General features: G+C 42.7%; 1 protein-coding gene across 1 annotated transcript in view; it reads right to left on the reverse strand.

Annotated features, from left to right (window-relative positions):
• LOC307130040 (NLR family CARD domain-containing protein 3-like) overlaps nucleotides 1-24,978 on the reverse strand; it is a 49,148-nt gene that overhangs the window by 23,080 nt on the left and 1,090 nt on the right. The window contains 5 exon segments of the mRNA XM_079822896.1: nucleotides 513-686; nucleotides 10,983-11,054; nucleotides 12,145-13,459; nucleotides 13,462-13,871; nucleotides 14,078-14,182. Of these exon segments, the coding sequence (XP_079679022.1) occupies nucleotides 513-686; nucleotides 10,983-11,054; nucleotides 12,145-13,459; nucleotides 13,462-13,871; nucleotides 14,078-14,182 (2,076 nt within the window).

The raw sequence follows: 24,978 nt of genomic DNA on the forward strand, positions 1-24,978 counted from the left end.
GAAACAATTAAAACATACAGCGTGCAGCTCTTCATTAAGATCTCATGATTGTACAGGCGATCGCATCGCTCAGATAATGTTGCACAATTAAAATAAAACATGACACACACATGTTGTCTAAATAATAATGTGTCTGAATAAACTGTTTTAAAGATTGACGTTTATTGTAAAGCTCAAATAAGTTTAATTTATATATATGATGCCGCCTCTGAGTGTAGATCCGATGGCTGGATTGAGTTTACATTACACTGAGATCACAATGTGTCCTCGACTACCTCTGGACCAGGACACGCTAATCGGATAACATTTGGACAACATCCGGATAATGCCAAGTGTAAACGGAGCCTTAGATTGCCATAAACACAGAGGAAGAACTATAACAAGCCATCTCTCCCAACCTTGCACCCTGAACACAGATTTGCTTTCTTTCATACGGCTCATCTGCTTTCATGTACAATATCTACATATTAATCCTTATTCACTCTGAGTCTTTATGGTAGAGATGATCTTACCCCAGTGTCTCCAGTTTACAGTGAGGATTCTCCAGTACAGCAGAGAGCAGCTTCACTCCTGGGTCTTGTAGTTTATTAAATGACAGACTCAGTTTTCTCAGATGTGAGGGGTTTGATCTCAGAGCTGAAGCCAGAGCAGCACAACCTTCATCTGTGACACTACACCAACTCAACCTGTAGAGAACAATGACACACTCTTCACTCTACACTCTCAGATCAGACACACAGATCAGATCAACAGAGACTTCATTATTATAATGTACAGATCACCATGTTTGATGTTAGTGAGATTTAGTGGCCGCATCATAGCACAGAAACTGCACTCGTTAAAATCACAAATGATTTACTTCTAGCTTCTGACCAAGGCTGTATCTCAATACTAGTTCTACTCGATCTTAGTGCTGCGTTTGATACTATAGATCATAAAATACTATTAGATCGACTTCAAAATTATACTGGTGTTCAGGGACAGGCATTAAACTGGTTTAGATCGTACTTATCAGACCGCTACCATTTTGTCTGTCTAAATGGGGAAAAATCAAAGATGACGTCAGTAGACTATGGGGTGCCGCAAGGATCCGTGTTAGGCCCTCTGCTATTCTCTATATATATGCTGCCACTTGGTAATATTATAAGAAAACATGGAATTAATTTCCACTGTTATGCTGATGACACTCAATTATATATTTCATCACGACCGGATGAAAACGCTAAATTATCTAAACTGACAGCGTGTGTTGAAGATATTAAATACTGGATGACGTGTAATTTTCTGCTATTAAATTCAGATAAAACGGAGGTGTTACTTATTGGTCCAAAAAACTGCCCACAAAACCTCTCGCAATACAATTTTACCTTGGAAGGATGTCCTGTCACTTTATCCACTACAGTAAAAGACCTGGGTGTTATATTAGACCGCAACCTGACATTCGAAAATCATATTTCATATGTTACAAGAACGGCATTTTTCCATCTTAGAAACATTGCTAAGCTACGTAACATGCTATCTATTTCTGATGCAGAAAAGTTAGTTCATGCATTCATGACCTCGAGATTAGATTACTGTAATGCTTTATTAGCTGGTTGTCCTGCATCCTCAATAAACAAACTACAGTTAGTCCAAAACGCGGCTGCTAGAGTTCTTACTAGATCAAGAAAATATGATCATATAACACCAATTTTATCATCTCTACACTGGTTACCTGTGAAGTTCCGTATCAATTACAAACTATTGCTACTAACCTATAAAGCCCTAAATGGTTTAGCTCCAGTGTATCTAACGGATCTTCTATCGCCCTACAATCCATCGCGCTCTTTAAGATCACTAAACTCGAGGCTTCTGGTCATTCCTAGGATATCTAAGTCCACTAAAGGAGGGAGGGCATTTTCACATTTAGCTCCTAAACTCTGGAATAGTCTTCCTGATATTGTTCAAGGTTCAGACTCGCTGTCCCAGTTTAAAACTAGATTAAAGACGCATCTCTTTAGCCAAGCATTCACATTATAAATATCTTTTTATACTACAGTTAAATCGGATCAAAAGCATTAATATAATATTCTGAACAGCAGCTACGCTAATCATTTCCCATCTGCTTTTCTGTTGTTATCTCGGGACACTAGTCCCGAGGTAAATAGTTCATCAGCTCCAGTTTGTATCCAGCCTCTCATGGAGACTTCGGATGCCCCGACACCTGTGATGAGACGACTCCACGCCTGTGAAGAGACGACTCAACGCCAGCGTTGTTATGGCCTAAATTAATACACGATTGATTAACTTTTTCGAACATTATTCTTTAACATTGTCTTTCTAACATTTTTACTGTACATCTATGAAATGCACTTTCTGTAAAGCTGCTTTGAAACAATGTGTATTGTGAAAAGCGCTATACAAATAAATTTGAATTGAAAAATTTGAATTGAATTTACAATGTTATTTGTGTGTGTGTGTGTGTGTGTGTGTGTGTGTGCGTGCGTGTGTGTGTGTGTGTGTGTGCGTGTGTGTGTGTGTGCGTGAGGGAAAGCTTATATAAAAGCTGACATAAATGATCACATTAAATAATATGTAAAGATGATCACAGAAACAAAATGGATGTGATGGTGATTAAGGATGAATTCATCTTGTTCTTCATGTGTTGAAGTCCTGACTGTGCTGAGATTGAGTGTGTTTAAAGTAAAGAGTGTTAAATGTTGATCGTATCACTTTACTGAGGAGCAGCTCATGTGTTCAGTCATTTACAGATCAATCACTCGATCACCTCAACTCAAGAAAGAGAGACTGAACACTTGAACACAGAAAAATATTATTTCTTACACTTCATTTAAACAGATGTGATATTACAATTAATGAATGGTAATCATGTCGACTCCCAATTGCAGAGAACGCAGCGCACACACAAATAAAACTCCATAGTAACCATCTGTGACAAATAAAAACTGCCTAGCAACACCATAGCAACCACCAAGAATACCTTAGCAACATGTCGACTCCCAATTGCAGAGAACGCAGCACACACACACACACACACACACACCGAGCAGAGAACGCAGCACACACACACACACACACACACACACACACACACACACACACACACACACACACACAGAGCAAAGAACGCAGCACACAGAGTAGATAACGCAGAACACACACACACACACACACACACACGGAGCAGAGAACGCAGCTCACAAACACACGGAGCAGAGAATGCAGGGAACTACACTGCCACCAAAATGGTCGCATATGCGACCTTTTGAAATGCCATTGCGACCCTAATTTCTATGGGGTCGCAAATGTATCACTGATTATTTTTGTACCTACCTTGTGTTTTAGGCAATATGCTATGATTTACTATGAGCATTCATTAATACAGAAATGTGCATTTTAAGAATACGTTTTATAACGTGCTCTGAGCATTCAACACATCAAGTTGGCTTCAACCCTGCGACCCCCGCCCCCTCTCGAAATGGTGTAGGCGAGGCGTAGCCTAACGTTGATTTAAAAAAAATTAAGACACACGCAGCAATCGCATATATATCTCAACATAGCCTACAATCTGTACGTGTTGAAATGAAGCGGACAATTGACTCCTATTTTAAGAAGGGAAGTTCAAGTGTAACAGAACCATCACTTGATGTCGATGCGACATGTCAAACGGAGCCTGTGGGAATGATGAGGCTGAGAAGGATTCGTCAGGGAAAGCACACGCGGGAAAAACGAAACGGACATATGAATTTCGACACCAGTGGCTTGAAGAATACCAGCGGTTAAGGTACCAAGACGGAGCAATGCACTGTGTGTAATGTAAATTCTTTGGGCCTTCAATTGCAGGACTGTCCAAATTTGTAACTGCGTCAAAACAATTCAAACACGAATCATTGAAGCTTCACAATGACAGTCTGAAGCACGCGAAGTGTAGAGACAGGTACACAGAGCTGCCAACTCTCACGCTTTCGCCGTGTGACACATGGTTGTATGATTATCTATATCTGCAATAGACTGAAGCAGAGGATTTTATAGGATTTAGTTTATCATTAATGGTAGATAATGCCAAAGAGGAAATGCCTTTCACCAAATTCCATCCATCCATCTTCTTCCGCTTATCCGGGGCCGGGTCGCGGGGGCAGCAGTCTAAGCAGAGATGCCCAGACTTCCCTCTCCCTAGACACTTCCTCTAGCTCTTCCGGGGGGACACCGAGGCGTTCCAAGGCCAGCCGGGAGACATAGTCCCTCCAGCGTGTCCTCGGTCTTTCCCGGGGCCTCCTCCCGGTTGGACATGCCCGAAACACCTTCCCGGGAAGGCGTTCAGGAGGCATCCGGAACAGATGCCCGAGCCACCTCAGCTGTCCCCTCTCGATGTGGAGGAGCAGTGGCTCTACTCCGAGTTCCTCCCGAGTGACTGAGCTTCTCACCCTATCTCTAAGGGAGCGCCCAGCCACCCTGCGGAGAAAGCTCATTTCGGCCGCCTGTATCCGGGATCTTGTCCTTTCGGTCATGACCCAAAGCTCATGACCATAGGTGAGAGTAGGAACGTAGATTGACCGGTAAATCGAGAGCTTCGCCTTACGGCTTAGCTCTTTCTTCACCACGACAGACCGGTACATCGACCGCATTACTGCAGAAGCTGCACCGATCCGTCTGTCAATCTCCCGTTCCATCCTCCCCTCACTCGTGAACAAGACCCCTAGATACTTGAACTCCTCCACTTGGGGCAGGAACTCTCCACCAACCTGAAGTGGGCAAGCCACCCTTTTCCGACTGAGGACCATGGCCTCGGATTTGGAGGTGCTGATCCCCATCCCAGCCGCTTCACACTCGGCTGCAAACCGTCCCAGTGCATGCTGAAGGTCCTGGTTAGAAGGGGCCAACACGACAACGTCATCCGCAAAGAGCAGAGACGAAACCGTGTGGTCCCCAAACCTGACACCCTCCGGCCCTTGGCTGCGCCTAGAAATTCTGTCCATAAAAATTATGAACAGAACCGGCGACAAAGGGCAGTCCTGCCGGAGTCCAACATGCACCGGGAACAAGTCTGACTTACTGCCGGCAATGCGGACCAAACTCCTGCTTCGGTCATACAGGGACCGGACAGCCCTCAGCAAAGGACCCCAGACCCCATATTCCCTCAGCACCCTCCACAGGACGCCGCGAGGGACACAGTCGAATGCCTTCTCCAAATCCACAAAACAAATGTGGACTGGTTGGGCAAACTCCCATGAACCCTCCAGCACCCTGTAGAGGGTATAGAGCTGGTCCAGTGTTCCACGACCAGGACGAAAACCACACTGTTCCTCCTGAATCCGAGGTTCCACTATCGGACGAATTCTCCTCTCCAGTACCCTGGCATAGACTTTCCCGGGGAGGCTGAGAAGTGTGATCCCCCTGTAGTTGGAACACACCCTCCGGTCCCCCTTCTTAAAAAGAGGGACCACCACCCCGGTCTGCCATCCCAGAGGCACTGTCCTCGACCGCCACGCGATGCTGCAGAGGCGTGTCAGCCAAGACAGCCCCACAACATCCAGAGACTTGAGGTACTCAGGGCGGATGTCATCCACCCCCGGTGCCTTGCCACCGAGGAGTTTCTTGACCACCTCGGTGACTTCAGCTTGGGTGATGGACGAGTCCTCCTCTGAGCCCCCAGCCTCTGCTTCCCCAATGGAAGACGTGACGGCGGGATTGAGGAGATCCTCGAAGTATTCCTTCCACCGTCCGACAACATCCCCAGTTGAGGTCAACAGCCGCCCATCGCCACTGTAAACAGCGTTGGTAGGGCACTGCTTCCCCCTCCTGAGGCGCCGGACGGTTTGCCAGAATCTCTTCGAGGCCAGCCGATAGTCCTTTTCCATGGCCTCACCGAACTCCTCCCAGGCCCGAGTTTTTGCCTCCACAACCACCCGGGCTGCAGTCCGTTTAGCCTGCCGGTACCTGTCAGCTGCCTCAGGAGTCCCACAAGCCAGCCAGGCCCGATAGGACTCCTTCTTCAGCTTGACGGCATCCCTTACTTCCGGTGTCCACCACCGGGTTCGGGGATTGCCGCCTCGACAGGCACCGGAGACCTTGCGTCCACAGCTCCGAGCAGCCGCTTTGACAATGGAGGTGGAGAACATGGTCCACTCTGACTCAATATCTCCAGCCTCCCTCGGGATCTGGTCGAAGCTCTGCCGGAGGCAGGAGTTGAAGATCTCTCTGACAGGAGACTCGGCCAAACGTTCCCAGCAGACCCTCACAGTACGTTTGGGTCTACCGAGTCTATCCAGCTTCCTCCCCCGCCATCGGATCCAACTCACCACCAGGTGGTGATCAGTTGACAGCTCCGCCCCTCTCTTCACCCGAGTGTCCAAGACATACGGCCGCAGGTCAGATGAAACGACCACAAAGTCGATCATTGACCTACGACCTAGGGTGTCCTGGTGCCATGTGCACTGATGGACACCCTTATGCTTGAACATGGTGTTCGTTATGGACAAACTGTAACTAGCACAGAAGTCCAACAACTGAACACCACTCGGGTTCAGATCAGGGGGGCCGTTCCTCCCAATCACGCCCCTCCAGGTTTCACTGTCATTGCCCACGTGGGCGTTGAAGTCCCCCAGTAGAACGACGGAATCCCCAGTCGGAGCACTCTCCAGCACCCCTCCCAGGGACACCAAGAAGGTCGGGTACTCTGCACTGCTGTTCGGCCCGTAGGCACACACAACACTGAGAGACCTATCCCCGAGCCGAAGCCGCAGGGAAACGACCCTCTCGTTCACCGGGGTAAACTCCAACACATGGCGGCAGAGCTGGGGGGCTATAAGCAAACCCACACCAGCCCGCCGCCTCTCACCATGGGCAACTCCAGAGTGGTGAAGAGTCCATCCCCTCTCGAGTAGTGTGGTTCCAGAGCCCAAGCCGTGCGTGGAGGTGATTCCGACTATCTCTAGTCGGAACCTCTCAACCTCACGCACAATCTCAGGCTCTTTCCCCGCCAGTGAGGTGACATTCCATGTCCCAAGAGCCAGATTCTGTGTCCAGGGATCGGGTCGTCTAGGCCTCCTCCTTCGACTGCCGCCCGATTCGCTTTGCACCGGCCCCTTATGGTCCCTCCCGTGAGTGGTGGGCCCACGGGAAGGTGTCCCCACGTCGCTCCTTCGGGCTGAGCCCGGCCGGACCCCGTGGGGGAAGGCCCGGCCACCAGGCGCTCGCATACGAGCCCCAACCCCAGGCCTGGCTCCAGGGTGGGGCCCCGGCTGCGCCGTACCGGGCGACGTCACGGTCCTCGTTTTATTGGTCATCATAAGGGTTTTTGAACTGCTCTTAGTCTGACCCGTCACCTAGGACCTGTTTGCCTTGGGAGACCCTACCAGGGGCATATAGCCCCGGACAACATAGCTCCTAGGGTCATTCGGGTACTCAAACCCCTCCACCACGTTAAGGTGGCAGTTCATGGAGGAGACCAAATTTTGGAGACCAAACCTCACATGTTGGATTAATGGCCACCCCGTAGAATAATTTGTGATTAAAAAAAAAAAAAAAAAAAAAAAAAATTAAATCGCAAATTATTCTACGGGGTGGCCATTAATCCAACATGTGAGGGGGATGTCCTGTGAAGTGGACATACATTGTTTTTTTTTTTATTGTATCTTTAATACAGAAAAGTCAATAGCTGCTGAAAATCTATTATTATATTATTTTATGGATTATATTTATTTTATTTTTCCTTAAGAGTTCAGGAGTCTGCCCATCTGTGCCAACCATAGCATGTTGAAATCCAAAAGAAATTCATTTTGCACTTTATTGTGTACTGTTTTTTTATTGCAGTAAATCTATCCCAACCAATGTTAAAGAAAACAAGAAGGCATGTGGTTTAAAAGATGGCAAGTAAAATAAAAAGCACATCTGTATGCAATACAGTTTCATTATTGTTCATTATTATCCAGAGTGGCTTACTATAAATAATCAGTGCGACCAAATCATGTTTTGCGCCAGTAACTGAAAAAGTTAGTAGCGCAAGTGCCACCAGTGGAAAAGGTTAGTGTAGTTCCCTGGAATGCAGCGCACACACACACACACACGGAGCAGAGAACGCCGCACACACACACACACGGAGCAGAGAATGCCGCACACACACACACACAGAGCAGAGAATGCAGCACACACACGCACACACACACACACACAGCAAAGAATGCAGCACACACACACACAGAGCAGAGAACGCAGCACACACACACTGTAACGATCACCAGCTGGAGTGCCCTTGAGAGCCACCAGAGGGCACTCCACACATAAGACTATATTCACTCACCTACTACATTTCCCATAACTCACTGCCCGGACTCATCATCACTTATCACTGATCACATTCACCTGTACTTCATTTACTGATTGCATTTCACCTGTGTCTCACCATCCTGTTATTTCCTGTCTATTTAAACCTTGGTCATTCATTTACTCACCGCGAAGTCTTGTTTAGTGTTACGCTGCAATTCCGAGCATTCTCCTGTTTTTCTTGTCTGTTGGTTTTGGATATCTTGCCCTGTTCCCTGGATTACTCTCTTGCCTCTGGTCCCTGCCTGTTTTGTTTGTTTGTTCGTTTCTTTGTTTGGACTGCCTGTCTGTGTATGACCATTGCCTGTACTTTGGATTACGCCTCTGGATTGCCCTCAAATAAAGCTGCGAGTGGATTCTCAACCCTTCTGTCTCAGAGCAGTTCGTAACACACACACAGAGCAGAGAACGCAGCACACACACACACACACGGAGCAGAGAACACAGCCCACACACACACACACACACACACACACACACACACACACGGAGCAGAGAACACAGCACACACACACACACACACACACACACACACAGCGCAGTCGTTTCGAAGCTGTTTTCGGCTCATATTTTCTTTTTTCTATTTCATTGATATTTTCAAAAAATACGAACATCAATAAATAAACAACAGATAAAATAATCTCCTTATTTGTTGCATTATCATTATTTTTCTGTAACTCTGACTACATGTGTTGGAATAACTGAGAAATAATATTTCATAAAAACCTTTGGTAACGCTTTAGATTACGGCCCGGAAAGTACTGCCTAAGTAAAGAGAATTTACAGCATAATTTTCGGTAATTATAGTGTAACTATTAAGTAAGTATGTGTTGGTATAAGGGAACAATATGTAATATTGGGGGAATAAAGGGGTAACTATCAGGAAAATTAACACATTATTTATACTGTAAGTATTTTTTAATTAAGGGGTAATTATCCATGTAGTTACAGGGTAAGTATGAATCTGCGGGTTGTAAATTAAAGTGGTGTTTGTTCCCCTCTTGTTTCGTATAGTTACAGGGTAAGTATGAATCTGCAGGCTGTAAATTAAAGTGGTGTTTGTTCCCCTCTTGTTTCGTATAGTTACAGGGTAAGTATGAATCTGCAGGTTGTAAATTAAAGTGGTGTTTGTTCCCCTCTTGTTTCGTATAGTTACAGGGTAAGTATGAATCTGCGGGCTGTAAATTAAAGTGGTTCTTGTTCCCCTCTTGTTTCATGTAGTTACAGGGTAAGTACAATAAAAACACGTACACAATCTGATATTACTCGGAAACCTTTATTTAAAAAACAAGTTTTTTAAAACAGATTTACAACATTTATTTGTTTCTCTTGCATGGCTTTATCCTCGTCTAGTTCCTCTACTTTATTGTCCTTGCCACAGATGAATCTTAAGAAGGATGTCTCTAGCTATTCTGTATTATGTATCAGCTACACTGAAAATACAGTTCACGCAGAAATGTCCTCACCGTTTACACCGTTCACCGTTACCGTTTACATCTTTCACCCTCATGCCATCCGAGATGTACATACAACTTTATTTCTTCATATGAACACAGAAAAATAAATAATCTCTGCTAATGAAAACTCATTTGGGTTCCTAAAAGTTCAAGCATCAAACAGCACATAGAGCAATAACTACAGTAATCCATACAACCCCAATGGATGAATCAATGACTTCTGAAGTGAAACGATAAGTGTTTGTAAGAAAAATAACAATATTAAAAAAAATTTAAACTGTAGACTATCGCTTCCGACCACCAGTTCTCACGTGTGTTTCAGATTAAACGCGCGCGAGAACGTCATGAAAGCTTGAAGCTTCTTTACTCATGCACGCGCTGGTAACAGCTAATCGGAGGCGAAAAGATTAGTAAATTATGAGAGCATTTCTTGGTGTACTTTTTATTTTAATAAATAATAATACAAAATATCAAAAGACATGGGATTCATCTTAAGATCCATCAGTGGAAATAATGATAAAGAATAAGAGGAAGACAAGCAAGAGAAACAAAAAAAGGCACAAAACGTGCCTCTTTCTGTCCGGACGTTATTATTTGAAATGGAAAGTTTATTTAAAAAAAAAAAATGAATACGAAGTGTCAAATCTATTTTGGATTAAGTTGTTTTTCAAATAAATATTTCCAAGTGATATCCGATTTTGTATGTGTTGTTTATTGTACTTACCCTGTAACTACATGGACAATTACCCCTTAATTAAAAGATACTTACAGTATAAATAATGTGTTAATTTTCCTGATAGTTACCCCTTTATTCCCCCACTATTAAATATTGTTCCCTTATACCTACACATACTTACTTTATAGTTACACTATAATTACCGAAAATTATGCTGTAAATTCTCTTTACTTACACAGTACTTTCCGGGCCGTAATCTAAAGCGTTACCAAACCTTTAATATTGCCAAAGAAGTGACACCAGTGACAAAACAATGAAAAAAAAAATTTTGTTACTTTATGAATAAATGAAATTATTAAATTCTCTGAGACACTGATTTGGTCCCACTAATGTATTAACATTTATATTAAATTAAAAAAATCTTTACATACATAACTCATATTTGTTATTAAAGCATTAATTTCTCATGTTTAAGTGAGAATTGTTATAATGTTTTAGCAGTGATGATTGTTCTCAGTGTTACTTACTGAGCTGATGTAGTTGCTGTAACCACAGGCAGCAGCTTCTGAAGAACTTCATCTGCTGTGTTTACTGAGTCACTGTTTGAACATAAAACAATAAAGTTCATTATTAATGATGATAATAATTAATATCAGAAGTAAATAATACATTAAATACCCTCAAATATTGTTTTAATTAAACTGGTTTATAACGGACACAGATCTGTTGTTTCTTTCTCTGGTCAGTGTTTCTGTGTCCGGTCTATTAGTCTGCATTTACACTACAACACTCAGTGCTCAGATCTATGATGACATCAGATTTACTGTCCCGTCCGTTGCTATGGTGATCACTGTGTCAATCATCACAATATCAGGAGTGACTCAGATCAATAGTTTAGCGGATTCCCTCCCATAATCAGACATCCCAGCTCTCCGGGAAGTTCCAGGAGTCTCCCTCATATTGATATTGGGAGCGTCTCAAACGGACGGCTGCATCCTAGAGAGGTTGTGTCTTTCCTAGTCCAGTCCTTCTGAGGCTTGTAGACTCCAGTCCTCCTCAGCATTAAACACTAGGAGACGCTCTAGTAAGTGCTCATGGCTACGGCACGTGTTCCCGCCCCCACGGTCACGCCACCAAAATACCATTCAAACTTCATTTTGGAAAAATACTTTGTATTAAAGATCTTTATATTAACTGGCTTTTCTATGAATGCAATGCAGTGAATGACAGCCGTCTGTGTCTCCAGTGGCTCATTATTGGCAGTTTAGTGTTGAGTGATTAATTTCACGAAAACAAAAGATAACATGTGTGCCTTCATCTCTGAAAACATTATTTGTGTCTTACATTTCATAATGAACTCAGATAAGCTCAGCTCGTTCTCCAGCAGGTCTTTTTCATGAATGTGTATGTGTGCAAAGGATTGTGGGTGATTGAGCTGAATTAAAGATGTGAAACGAAGGCTGCCGTCAAAGGATCCTTCAAACTGAGACGGCCTTCAGAGGCGCTTGATGACGTGGCCGTCGAGATATGCAGCCTTACTAGGACACAGCCTCCGTTTGAGAAACACCCGCAAATTATGTTTAATATCCCAGAAATCAATCTGTGCCGTGTGATTTAAACACCTCTGATCTCTGTGTTTCTCTGTTCATAATGTTTTAGACTGTAATGATTGAACTCAGTGTTACTTACTGATCAGTTTCTTCTCCAATTAATCTCCTCAGGTCAAACTTCTGCATCATCTGCTCTGAGGACAACAACACAAAAACTAAAGCTGACCACTGAGATGAGGAGAGTTTCACAGCACGTAATCCTCCACGGCTCATATGAGGTTGAGCTTCGTTCACTAGTGAAAGATCACCCAGTTCATTCAGACAGTGAAACAGATTGATGTATTTATCTGGAGAGGGATTCTCACTGATCTTTTCTTTAATATAGTCGACTGTTTTCTCATTGTTGTGAGAGCTGTTTCCTGTCTGTATCTTTACTTCTTGTAAGAGACTCTGATTAGACTTCACTGACAGACCCAGAAGGAAACGAAGGAAAAGGTCCAGATGCCCATTTTTACTGTCTAAAGCCTCATCCACAGCTCTCTGATGGAGATCAGATAGTGAAGCCGTGTCTCCATTAGTTGGTTTGGTAATCTGGTCAAACACATTGATGTTCTTGTTTATAAAGGAGAGATGCACATATAGAGCCGCTAGATGTTCCTGAATGCTCAGATGAACAAAGCAGAAGACTTTCCCCTGATACAAGCCCAACTCCTCTCTGAAGATCTGAGTGCACAATCCTGAGTACACTGATGCTTCTGTCACATCAATGTCACACTCTCTCAGGTCTTCCTCATAGAAGATCAGGTTTCCTTTCACAAGCTGCTGATACGCCAGTTTTCCCAGTTTGACAATCATGTCTTCATCTTTCACTTTCTTTTCGTAGTCCTTCTCATGTTTGATGTCGTTCTGAAGGAGCAGGAAGTGTGTGTACATTTGAGTGAGAGTCTTGGGAATCTCTCCAGTCTCTGCTTCACTCAACATCTTCTCCAGAACAGTGGCTGAGATCCAGCAGAAAACTGGGATGTGACACATAATAAAAAGGCTCCTTGATGACTTCAGGTGTTTGATGATCCTGTCGGCCAGACTCCGATCAATGATTCTCTTCCTGAAGTATTCCTCCTTCTGTTGGTCACTAAAGCCTCGTACCTCTGTCACTCGATGGACACACTCAGAGGGGACTAGATCAGCTGCTGCGGGTCTGGAGGTGATCCAGATGAGAGCAGAGGGAAGCAGATTCCCCGCAATGAGGTTTGTCAACAGCTCGTCCACTGAGGCTGATTCAGTCACATCACACAACCTCACATCGCTCTGAAAATCCAGAGACAGACGACACTCATCCAGACCATCAAAGATGAACGACACTTTATACTTATCACTGGATATTTCCATTTCTTTGGTTTCAGGGAAAAAGAAATGAAGAAGATCTGAAAGACTGAGTGTTTTGTCCTCATCAAGTTGAGCTCTCTGAAAGGAAGTGGAAATATGAGCTGGACGTCCTGATTCTGTTTCCCTTCAGCCCAGTCCAGGATGAACTTCTGCACAGAGACTGTTTTTCCAATGCCAGCGACTCCCTTTGTCAGCACAGTTCTGATGGGTTTGTCTTGTCCAGGTAAAGGTCTAAAGATGTCACTGCATTTGATCGGTGTGTCCTCTGTTTCTGCTTTCCTGGACTGTGTCTCAATCTGTCTCACCTCATGCTCATTATTGATCTCTCCTCTTTCACTCTCTGTGATGTAGAGCTCTGTGTAGATCTCATTCAGGAGTGTTGGGTTTCCCTTCTTTGATATTCCCTCACACAAACACTCAAACTTCTTCCTCAGATTTGATCTCAATGTGTCGAGGACTTCAGCAGGTTTAGAGTCATGGCTGTAAGATTAAAATACCACATTATTACACAAGTTAGAGAAGTAAATAGCCATAGATCACAAAATGGATGATTTGTTTGTTGTATTATGGGACACAGAACATCATATGGTTTCTGAAATGTTTCAATCATTAATCATGTGTTTGAGTGATGTGTGATGTCACTGCAGCTCCTAAAATTAAACAACAACAAAAGTCCCACATTTTACCTGAAACCAGGATACATGCTTTCATTAAAGTCTTGTGGTTCAATCACAGGCATTTTTTTCTTCTTTTTTTCCTTTTTTTTAGCTCGTCTGGATTGAAGCTTTGATCTTAAATCAGAATGAAGAGGGTAAAGAATCAGACACACTGATATTGATGTAATTGTGTCATTAACTGAGTAACAGACCAACAGCTTTTACAGTGTGTGAATGTATTAACAACACAATACATAGAGCTTTTCACAAGAGCACAATGATCATCATTAACCCTCTCGAGTCGGCGGTTGCGCCGGCACGATCGGCTCTCTTTTTTTCTTATCAGTGCCAAAGAGACTCAAATAACTCTGTCGTTGTTTATCATTCAGGCAAGTGTTATACATCATTTTAATCGGTTAAGTTTCTATTTTTTTTGTGTACAGTCACAATAAAAATCAAAATGTTTTGCTTTTTTTTTTAAACAATGTAAACCAAATCGAAAACAAATATTCTGTGTTTATGTAATCTAGTTGAAAAGCGATACATATCGGTCACCCGCAATCCATTTCATTATCCGCTAATGCGACCACGCCCACAGATCGCTCTATTGAGATTCAAATACTTGAGATTCAAATCCCCGCATCAATGCCCACATTAACACATACAAACACATGTGAAGCGCTGTAACGTTACTTCAGATACATCACTTTGAGACACGTTTGAGCAATAATCCTGGATTTATTCTCCTCATGCAAAGCTGTTCATTTCTAAGAAAGGACTCCGCCACTGATTTTAAGGTCAGTTCATTCTGTTAGCATCTGTGAATCACCCAAGATGGCGGCGCGAGTAGATTGCGAGGCAATTTTGCGTTATTTTTCTTGCTCATCTCGGGTCTGTTCGTGCAGAACAGTTGTGCCTTAACATCGTACACCCATGGTGAGATTTTGGATATTGGTTTGCGAATTTCCGACAGTTTTATGGACAATCTTCGACTCCTTTCTGAGATCGCTAGGACACCCGAGGCTATGCACTCTACCCGGCCGGGCGAAAGTGCGCGCAGGTGGCGTCGAGACCGTAAACAAAGGCGGGGGGAAGCGCGGAGGACTGAGAGCTAAGGCTAAAGCTAACACCACACCGGCTCTCTTTACCCAGCATTTTCCTGCCAATGTACAGTCGCTAATGAACAAAATGGAGGAGATTCGACTCAGCATCACACACAGCAAGAAACTTTTGAACTGTAACGTCCTAATCTTCACGGAAACCTGGTTAAACAGCGGAATACCGGACACCGCTATTGAGCTAGCGGGATGCCACATGCTCCGGGCGGATAGAACATTAGATGTCTCCGGTAAGACAAGAGGTGGTGGATTGTGCATTTACATTAACAAAGCTTGGTGCACAAACTCTGCTATTGTTGGAAGTCATTGTTCAGCTAACCTTGAGTTTCTCATGGTTAAATGTAGACCGTTTTATCTACCGCGGGAGTTCACTTCCACCATTATAACTGCAGCCTATATTCCCCCGGATGCTGATGCCAAGCTTGCTATGAAAGAACTTCACGCAGCCATCAGTAAACAACAGACTGATCACCCGGAAGCTGCTTTTATTGTTGCAGGTGACTTTAATCATTCAAACTTAAAGTCAGTGCTACCCAAGTTTCACCAGCATGTTTCCTGCCACACCAGAGGAAACAAAACCTTAGACCATGTTTACACAAACATGGCTGACGCTTACGTTGCGACACCCCTCCCCCACCTGGGACAGTCAGATCACCTTTCTTTGTTCCTCACCCCCAAATATGCACCCCTCATCAACCGTGTGAAGCCATCAGTAAAGACCATCAAGGTGTGGCCTGCGGGAGCAGATTCCACACTCCAGAAAAGGTTTCTACACACAGACTGGAGTGTGTTTGCTTCTCAAGCCACCAGTGGCGCTCACACGGACATTGACTCCTACACCTTCTCTGTATTGGATCATATCAATACCACCATTGACAGTGTTACAACCCAGAAACAGATCACCACATACCCAAATCAGAAGCCATGGATGAACAGGGAAGTGCGACTCACGCAATACTGCCTTCAGATCAGGAGATGCACAAGCCTACAGTACATCCAGAGCAAACCTGAAGAGGGGCATCAAACAGGCCAAGCACTGCTACAAGCTAAAGATAGAGGGTCACTTTTCCAACTCTGAGCCTCGACGCATATGGCAGGGCATTCAGGCCATCAGGGACTACAAACCCACCCACTCCACCCCCGCAGCCACTGATGTCAACTTCCTGAACAAGCTAAATTACTTTTATGCTTGCTATGAAAGAGACAATAGAGAAACTGCAACCAAGCTCAAACCCTCAGCTGACCACCCACCAATCACACTCTCCTCCACAGATTTCTGCAAGGCACTGAGCCGGAGCAGTGCGCACAAGGCTGCTGGACCAGACAACATCCCTGGTCGTGTTCTCAGGGCATGTGCAGAGCAGCTCGCTGGGGTTTTTACAGACATTTTCAACCTGTCTCTTGCCCAAGCAGCTGTACCATCATGCTTTAAACGCACTTCCATTGTGCCAGTGCCAAAACACTCTAGCCTGAGGTGCCCTAATGACTACCGCCCTGTAGCACTCACACCCTGTAATGTATGTTCGTGTAGATGCGGGAAGGAAGAAGACGGGGTCGGCGTAACTTGGACTGCACTTTATTTGATCTCACGATCCTCAAAACTGTCAGGCGCTCAGCGCGTTCAGAACTCAAACTTTTTCACTCAAAACATGTAACGTTGCACTTCAAACTCAATATCTTTCTCTCGTGTCTCTCAGCCGGTGTTTTCAGTCCCAGTCATGATCTCTCTCCTCTCTCTCTCCCGACATACGGTCTCTCCACGCCAATTACTGGAACGAGACACAGGTGTTAGTGATCTGCACTTGACCTACTTACTCACCGCTCGTCTCCGCGGTTCCTCGCTTCCCGCTACAGACTTCGCAGAACCACGCCCCCTCCGCCACACACCCATCGTTATGAAATGCTTTGAGCGGCTGGTCCTGGAACACCTAAAAGACTCTCTACCATCCACATTGGACTCACACCAGTTTGCCTACCGCAGCAATAGGAGCACAGAGGATGCCGTTTCCATGGCACTGCACTCTGTGCTCACTCACCTGGACAATAAGAACACTTATGCACGAATGCTGTTTGTTGACTTCAGCTCAGCATTCAACACTGTCATCCCAACCAAGTTAATAGCCAAACTTGGAGACCTGGGCATCAACACTTCAATGTGTAACTGGATTTACGACTTCCTAACTGACAGACCCCAGAATGTTTTCGATCAGGACTCACCTACTCCACATCCATCACTCTTAACACTGGTGTACCACAGGGCTGTGTGCTAAGCCCGTTTCTCTACTCCCTCTTCACCTCCGACTGCAAGCCTGTGTATGGATCTAATTCCATCGTCAAGTTTGCGGACGACACTACGGTGATTGGTCTCATCAGCAACAACGATGAGACTGCCTATAGGGAGGAGATCAAGCACCTGGCCACATGGTGCACTGAAAATAACCTGCTCCTCAACACCACCAAAACGAAGGAGCTCATCGTGGACTTCAGGAAGGAGTCAAGAGGCACACACGACACCATCCACATCAATGGAATGGTGGTTGAGCGTGTCTCCAGTTTCAAGTTCCTGGGGATCCACATCTCGGCGGACATGTTGTGGACGACCAACACCTCCAGCCTGGTCAAGAAGGCTCACCAGCGCCTCTTCTTCCTGAGGACGCTGAGGAAAAAATTAACTCTCCTCGGCTATCCTGGTGAACTATCGCTGCGCAATAGAAAGCATCCTGACCAACTGTGTGGCAGTATGGTATGGGAGCTGCTCTGTTGCAGAGCGCAAGGCACTGCAGCGGGTGGTAAAAACTGCCCAGCGCATCACAGGGACTCCACTACCTGCCATCGAGCACATCCAGAGGAAACGCTGTCTGCATCGAGCTCGCAGCATCCTTAAGGACTCCTCTCACCCAGCCCACAGACTGTTTTCTCTCCTGCCGTCCGGCAGGCATTTCAGGTGCCACCGGACCAGGACCAGCAGACTAAAGAACAGTTTTTTCCCCAGAGCTGTCTCTTTACTGAACTCTAACCCCCGCTGATCCATTTCCCTCATATACTGATAACTCTCCTCTCCCCCCTCACATCTGCCTTCACTTTGTTATTTGCACTACCGACTGTTTATTACAGTAACAACTGTTTATTTATGTATCTTGCACTACCATACCTTAATTGGATTATGCTCATTTGCACTGCCAACTGTTATTTAAAGTACCAACTGTTTACATTTGCATTTTGCACCGTACTTCTAACTGTAATATGCAATCACTTTCCACTGCACTTTTACACTTTCTCGGATAGCTTCTGTCCATAATTTATTGCACTACCTTAATCCACTACTATATTCCGCATTTTAGTCCAACATATTGTATACCTCTATCTGTAAAATTCTGTTTATAGTAATAGCCATCTGTATATTATATTCATAGTACATATTCACCTTTAAATTCTGTTTATAGTAATAGCCATCTGTATATTTATTCACTGTACATATTCACCTGTAAATTCTGTTTATAGTAATTACCATCTCTCTATTTATATATATTTATATATTCAGTACATATCCATGTCCTGGACTTGCTGCTATTGCACTTCTGGTTAGACCTAAACTGCATTTCGTTGCCTTGTACTTGTACTTCTGTAATGACAATAAAGTTGAATCTAATCTAATCTAATCTAATTAAATGCAAAAAGACCGTTTAAATATTAATCCTGTTGCAACATTAAATGTCATACACGCAAGAATGTTTAGACAAGATTTATTTGGCTTGTTTTGGACAGATTATAATGTGTTTATTGTAAAAGAGCCTAGTGTCACATCAATAAAGCTTTTATTCGCAAATGTCTGCTCATATGCTATAAATATAATGCTATAAATATAGTACAAGTCAAACGTATTTTGCAAGTGTTATACATCATTTTAATCGGTTAAGTTTCTATTTTTTTTGTGTACAGTCACAATAAAAACTTCATGTTTTGCTTTTTGCAAAACAAAGAAAACACACGATGTGCGATCTGCAGCCTCTCTGTCAAAGACGTTCATTCAGATAGTCTTCAGAAAAGGCTTAGTGAAAACTTGTCTCACAAACATGAGACATATGTCTAAAGAAACGCTGAAAACAAAAATTCTGTGTTTATGTAATCTGGTTGAAAAGCGATACATGTCGGTCACCCACGATCCACTTCATTATCCGCTAATGCGGCCACGCCCACATATCGCGCGCTCTATTGAGATTCAAATACTGACGATCCCCGCATCAACGCCCACATCAACTCATACAAACACATCTAGTGAAGCGCTGTAAAGTTACTTCAGATACATCGTTTTGAGACGCGTTTGAGCAATAATCCTGGATTTATTCTCCTCATGCAAAGCTGTTCATTTCTAAGAAAGGACTCTGCCGCTGATTGTAAGGTCAGTTCATTCTGTTAGCATCTGTGAATTTTAAATGCATAAAAAACGTTTAAATATTAATCCTGTTGCAACATTAAATGTCATACATGCAAGACTGTTTAGACAAGATTTATTTGGCTTGTTTTGGACAGATTATGAATTACCAATCCGGCTTCAAAAGCAGCCACTCATCTGAGACCGCCCTGCTTTCGGTAACTGAAGCACTGAGACAGGCAAGAGCAGCTTCCAAATCCACTGTACTTATCTTACTGGATTTGTCTGCTGCTTTTGACACGGTTCACCACCAGATCCTCCTGTCAACTCTCATGAAGATGAGCATTTCAGGAACTGCTCTCCAGTGGTTCAAGTCTTACCTCTCAGGTAGGTCCTTCAGGGTGTCATGGAGAGGTGAATTGTCTAAGTCACATCATCTAGCCACTGGCGTTCCCCAGGGCTCAGTGCTTGGACCACTTCTCTTCTCCATCTACATGTCATCACTAGAATCTGTCATTCAGAAACATGGCTTTTCCTTTCACTGCTATGCCGACGACACCCAACTCTACTTCTCATTTCAACCAGATGATCCTACAGTTGGTGTTCATATCGCTGCCTAACAGACATCTCTGCCTGGATGAAGGAACATCACCTGCTACTCAACCTTGCTAAGACAGAACTGATTGTGGTCTCAGCCAACCCCTTGCTTCATCATAATCTCTCCATACAGCTCGGTTCATCAACCATAACTCAGTCCAGAACCAACAGGAACCTCTGGGTTGTGATTGATGATCAGCTAAAATTCACTGACCACATCACTGCAACAACCCGGTCCTGCAGTTTTGCTTTATACAACATTAGGAAGATTAGACCCTTCCTATCAGAGCAGGCCACACAACTCTGTGACTACTGTAATGCTCTTCTAGCAGGCCTTCCGGCATGCACTATCAAACCCTTGCAACTGATCCAGAATGCAGTGGCGAGGGTGGTCTTTAATGAGCCGAAGAGAGCGCACGTCACCCCTCTCTTCATCAGTCTGCACTGGCTACCAATAGCCGCTCGAATCAAATTCAAGGCACTTGTGCTCACCTACAAAGCAACCATTGGCTCTGCACCAATATACCGAAACTCGCTTGTTCAGACTTACACACCCTCCAGGAGCTTACGTTCTGCCAGTGAACAACGCCTCGTGGTGCCATACCAGAGAGGCATGAAATCACTCTCACTGACCTTTTCCTGGACCGCCCCCACCTGTTGGAATGACCTGCCTATCTCAATTCGTGCAGCCGAGTCTGTAGCCATTTTCAAAAAACATCTAAAGACACAGCTCTTCCAGCAGCACCTGACCAATCAAGAATAGCACTTATCACTCTATTCATTTTCTATTTGTCTGTCTATCTATCTATCTATCTATCTATCTATCTATCTATCTATCTATCTATCTATCTATCTATCTATCTATCTATCTATCTATAAAAAGATTCTGTTGTGTGTTCTGTGCTAGATTAACTGAGACTTGTTACAGCACTTGCATATTGTTGCCCTTGTCTGTTCTAGTTGCTTCTATTGCGCTCATTTGTAAGTCACTTTGGATAAAAGCGTCTGCTAAATGACTAAATGTAAATGTAATGTAAATGTAATTATAATGTGTGTATTGTAAAAGAGCCTAGTGGCACAGCAATAAAGCTTTTATTAGCAAATATCTGCTCACATGCTATAAATATAGTACCAGTCAAACGTATTTTGCTTCATATTGATGTTTAAATGTTATAGCCTAATGGTATTTTTTTAATTTAATATCAAAGTTCGTCAGAAATTATTCTGGAGTTTTGTTTTGTAGAAAGTGATTTTTTTTTGTTTTGTAGAAAAATTATTGCTTTCTTTAAAGTGAATTTCGTTTTGTATAAATTGTATCTTAATTTTTATTATTTATTATTACATTTTTTTAGCATGAGACTACTTTTAAAAACAAAAAAAGTAGAAAAAATGCTCTTCTTAATCATTTTTGTCTTATTTCTAGTCTAAATATTTAAACATTATTAAATCAAGATGCATTTACCAGATAAGTATAATTTTTAACTAAATAAGAAGAGCATTTTTTTAAGTGTAGTCAAATCTTTTGATTATTTAAAATATAATAGGCCTTTGTTGACTACATTCTAAATAAATGATTCTGGAGTTTGGTTTTGTAGAAAGTGCATTTTTTTTGTTTTATAGAAAGTGAATTGCTTTCATTAAAGTTAATTTCGTTTTGTATAAATTGTATCTTAATTTAAATTTTTTATTTTTTAGCATGAGACTACTTTTAAAAACATTTAAAAATAGCACAAATTTAGAAAAAATGCTCTTCTTAGTCATTTTTGTCTTGTTTCTAGTCTAAATATTTAAACATTCTTAAAGCAAGAAGCATTTACTAGATAAGTACAGTTTCAACTAAATAAGAAGAGCATTTTTTGCTCTCTCAGTCACACACCTGAAGCTCATTCATTATGCAGCTCATTAAGCAGGGTCATTATGCAGGCTATTGTTCTCTCAGGTGTTATCTCATCATTATTCATTAGATATCACGCCTCCTCGCATATGGGCTTTGTGAAGAAAAACGTACAAATTTTAAATCAGTGTATTGTTTTATGTGAATGAGTATGCTCAATGATTCTCACATCAGTTTGAAGCAAAAACTCAATGAAAATACACCATGGAGTCCAAAGTCTTGTGAACACATATCTATTGTGTGTTTTGAGGCCTTAATTTTGAAAGCATGTACATACATGTTGCTTAGATATTATGGTAGCCCAGTTTGTGCTGAATACGGTGTAATTACACTTTTGCCATTAATATGTTTATAAGCAACTGAAAAAAACAAAAATGTAAGAGCATGTCAAAACTTCTAAAGGGCCCCAAAACGGCTCAGACTCCAGAGGGTTAATAGACTGAAACTTACAGGATCTGAACTCATTACACTGCTGTATATTAATAACAACTTCATAAAAATCAAATACTATAAGCATAACTTTTATAGAGATGATATACCTGAGAACAGGCCGTGTGTCTCCACTCTTAAACACTATTGGCAGATCCATAGACCAGTCACTCTTCATAGACACACAGCTGGACTCTGGGTTTGAGCAGCTATATCACCCTGTAGCCCAAGACTGGTTTCCCACTGAAGCTAAGCAGGGCTGAGCCTGGTCAGTACCTGGATGGGAGACCAACTGGGAAAACCAGGTAGCTGCTGGTAGAGGTGTTAGTGAGGCCAGCAGGGGGTGCTCACCCTGTGGTCCGTATGGGTCCTAACACCCCAGTATAGTGATGGGGACACTATACTGTAACAAGCACCATCCTCCGGATGAGACGTTAAACCGAGGCCCTGACTCTCTGTGGTCATTAAAAATCCAAGGATGTCCTTTGATAAAGAGTAGGGGGTGTAACCCCGGCATCTTGGCCAAATTTGCCCATTGGCCCCTCTCCATCATGGCCTCCTAATCATCCCCATACTGATTGGCTTCATCACTCTGTCTCCTCTAAAAACCGTAAGTCGGATCAGTCTGAAAAGATAAGGCAACCCGAGTCAGAACAGTCTGGAGGTCTGAGCCGAGTTTGGTGGATGTAGCTTGAACAGTCTAGGAGGAGTAGCAATTAGTTTTTTAGTCTAAGAAGAAGAATAATAAGTTTAAGTACAATATCAGTAAGTTGGCTCGTTCACGCCAATTCACGTTTGTTTTGGTCCTATATTTTTTACTTGAAAGAAAAAGCTAATGGAGCATGTAAGGGCTGGCCCAGTGGTCATAGGAAATAATTTTAACAAGCTGGACAGAAGTTCAGTGGATCCCAAAAGAAGGTGGTTTTATTAATATGAAAAATGAAAAAAATATATATATTTACATGGTCACATACTGAAATACCAAAAAAAACCTGAACAAAACAAAACTGCAACAATGTGCAAAGAATGGCTATACCAAGTAATTTGGCCCAATCTGCAACAGGTCTATCCTTTGGCCATTAACAGACCAAAAACCCCCCTTAAGCTCTACAGCTTCCCATTTATAAGGCTAGCTCCACCCTCGACCTGTACCAATTGAACAAGCCGGGGCCAACCACAGAATGCCATATACACAAAAGTATAAAAATAATAAAACACTAAACATATACACACATAACAATCAATATAAACCCATGGGTACTTAAACACACTAGATAAAGAATATAAAAAGGAAAAGAAAAGAAAATAAACATTCAGCTGTTATTCCCCCTCCCCCCAGACAAAACTACACATGGTTCAGTCCAAATTAGCATGCTAATGCTACAAAAACCAGTTTGATCCAGCTGGACTGTTTGATGGTACAGCCTGGAAATGGAAGACCAACGGACAAACAACAGGTTTGGTGAATTCTCACAAGAAATAAAGGTAATTCTGACTGAAATTAAACTGGGTTGTGAGTTTTTTTTAAGGAATTATTGAACTGAACAAAATGTTGGAGCAAACAGACAAAACAAAAACCAGTATCACACTCATTTGAAATAGGTAAAACAATTACACAACACCTTCTGACTTATAAGATGTTAAATGCCGGCATAATCAGGCAGTGATGTGTGCATGTGTGTCAAGTCCATGTAATTCCATATGTCACCAAGCTTAGCTTGTGACAGAGCACTTTCATTTGAACTTATATAAACTATGTAGCGCTTTACACAGAGAGACGGGAAAGCTGGCCTGAATGGTTGTAGCAAAGTGTAAGCAAAACTCAGGTATCTGACATTTTACATGGGGATTATTATCAGCGTCGATCCCACGCACACATGGGGCAGTTTGCAACACTCCACTAACAACTGCGTTACTGTACAGAAAATAAACTGTGCAAAGAGCAACAGAAATATAGAACACATACATGCGATGCGCTCCATCTACGGACTGCCCACTCATCAGCGGGTGAAGGAGAGAGTGCGTTCCGCCTTAAAGGAGCAGCACCTAATTCTACTTGTTACAACTAATATAATTTATTGTACTGGACAGTTTAAAGCTCATAACCATTAATATTTTGTTGTGACTTGAAGTACTTAGAATGCAGTGTTATGTTGCATCATGCAGTATTTGTCCTGAAAAGTACTGAGTAAATGTGATGTTTGTTACCTCAATAAATGTAAGGTCATTCCTATTTTATGTTTTATGTTCTATTATATTAACATTAAAAGCACACTCTTTTTATGACTAAAATAAAAGTAAAGCGTAAAAAAACTGAATTTGCAAAAATTAAAACTCATTTGGGAAAAAAATAAAACGGATTGTATAGAGCTACACTAGGGATGAACGATTTTGGAAAACAATCTAATTTTTTCTTTACCTTTTTTCTTATCAATTAATCTAATAAATACAACTTAAAATATTTGTTTACATTATATAATTATAAGTACTTTTTAAAATAATAACACATTAAAAAGGTATT

This window comes from Gobio gobio, assembly GCF_949357685.1.
Source record: "Gobio gobio genome assembly, chromosome: 8".
Lineage (NCBI taxonomy): Eukaryota > Metazoa > Chordata > Actinopteri > Cypriniformes > Gobionidae > Gobio > Gobio gobio.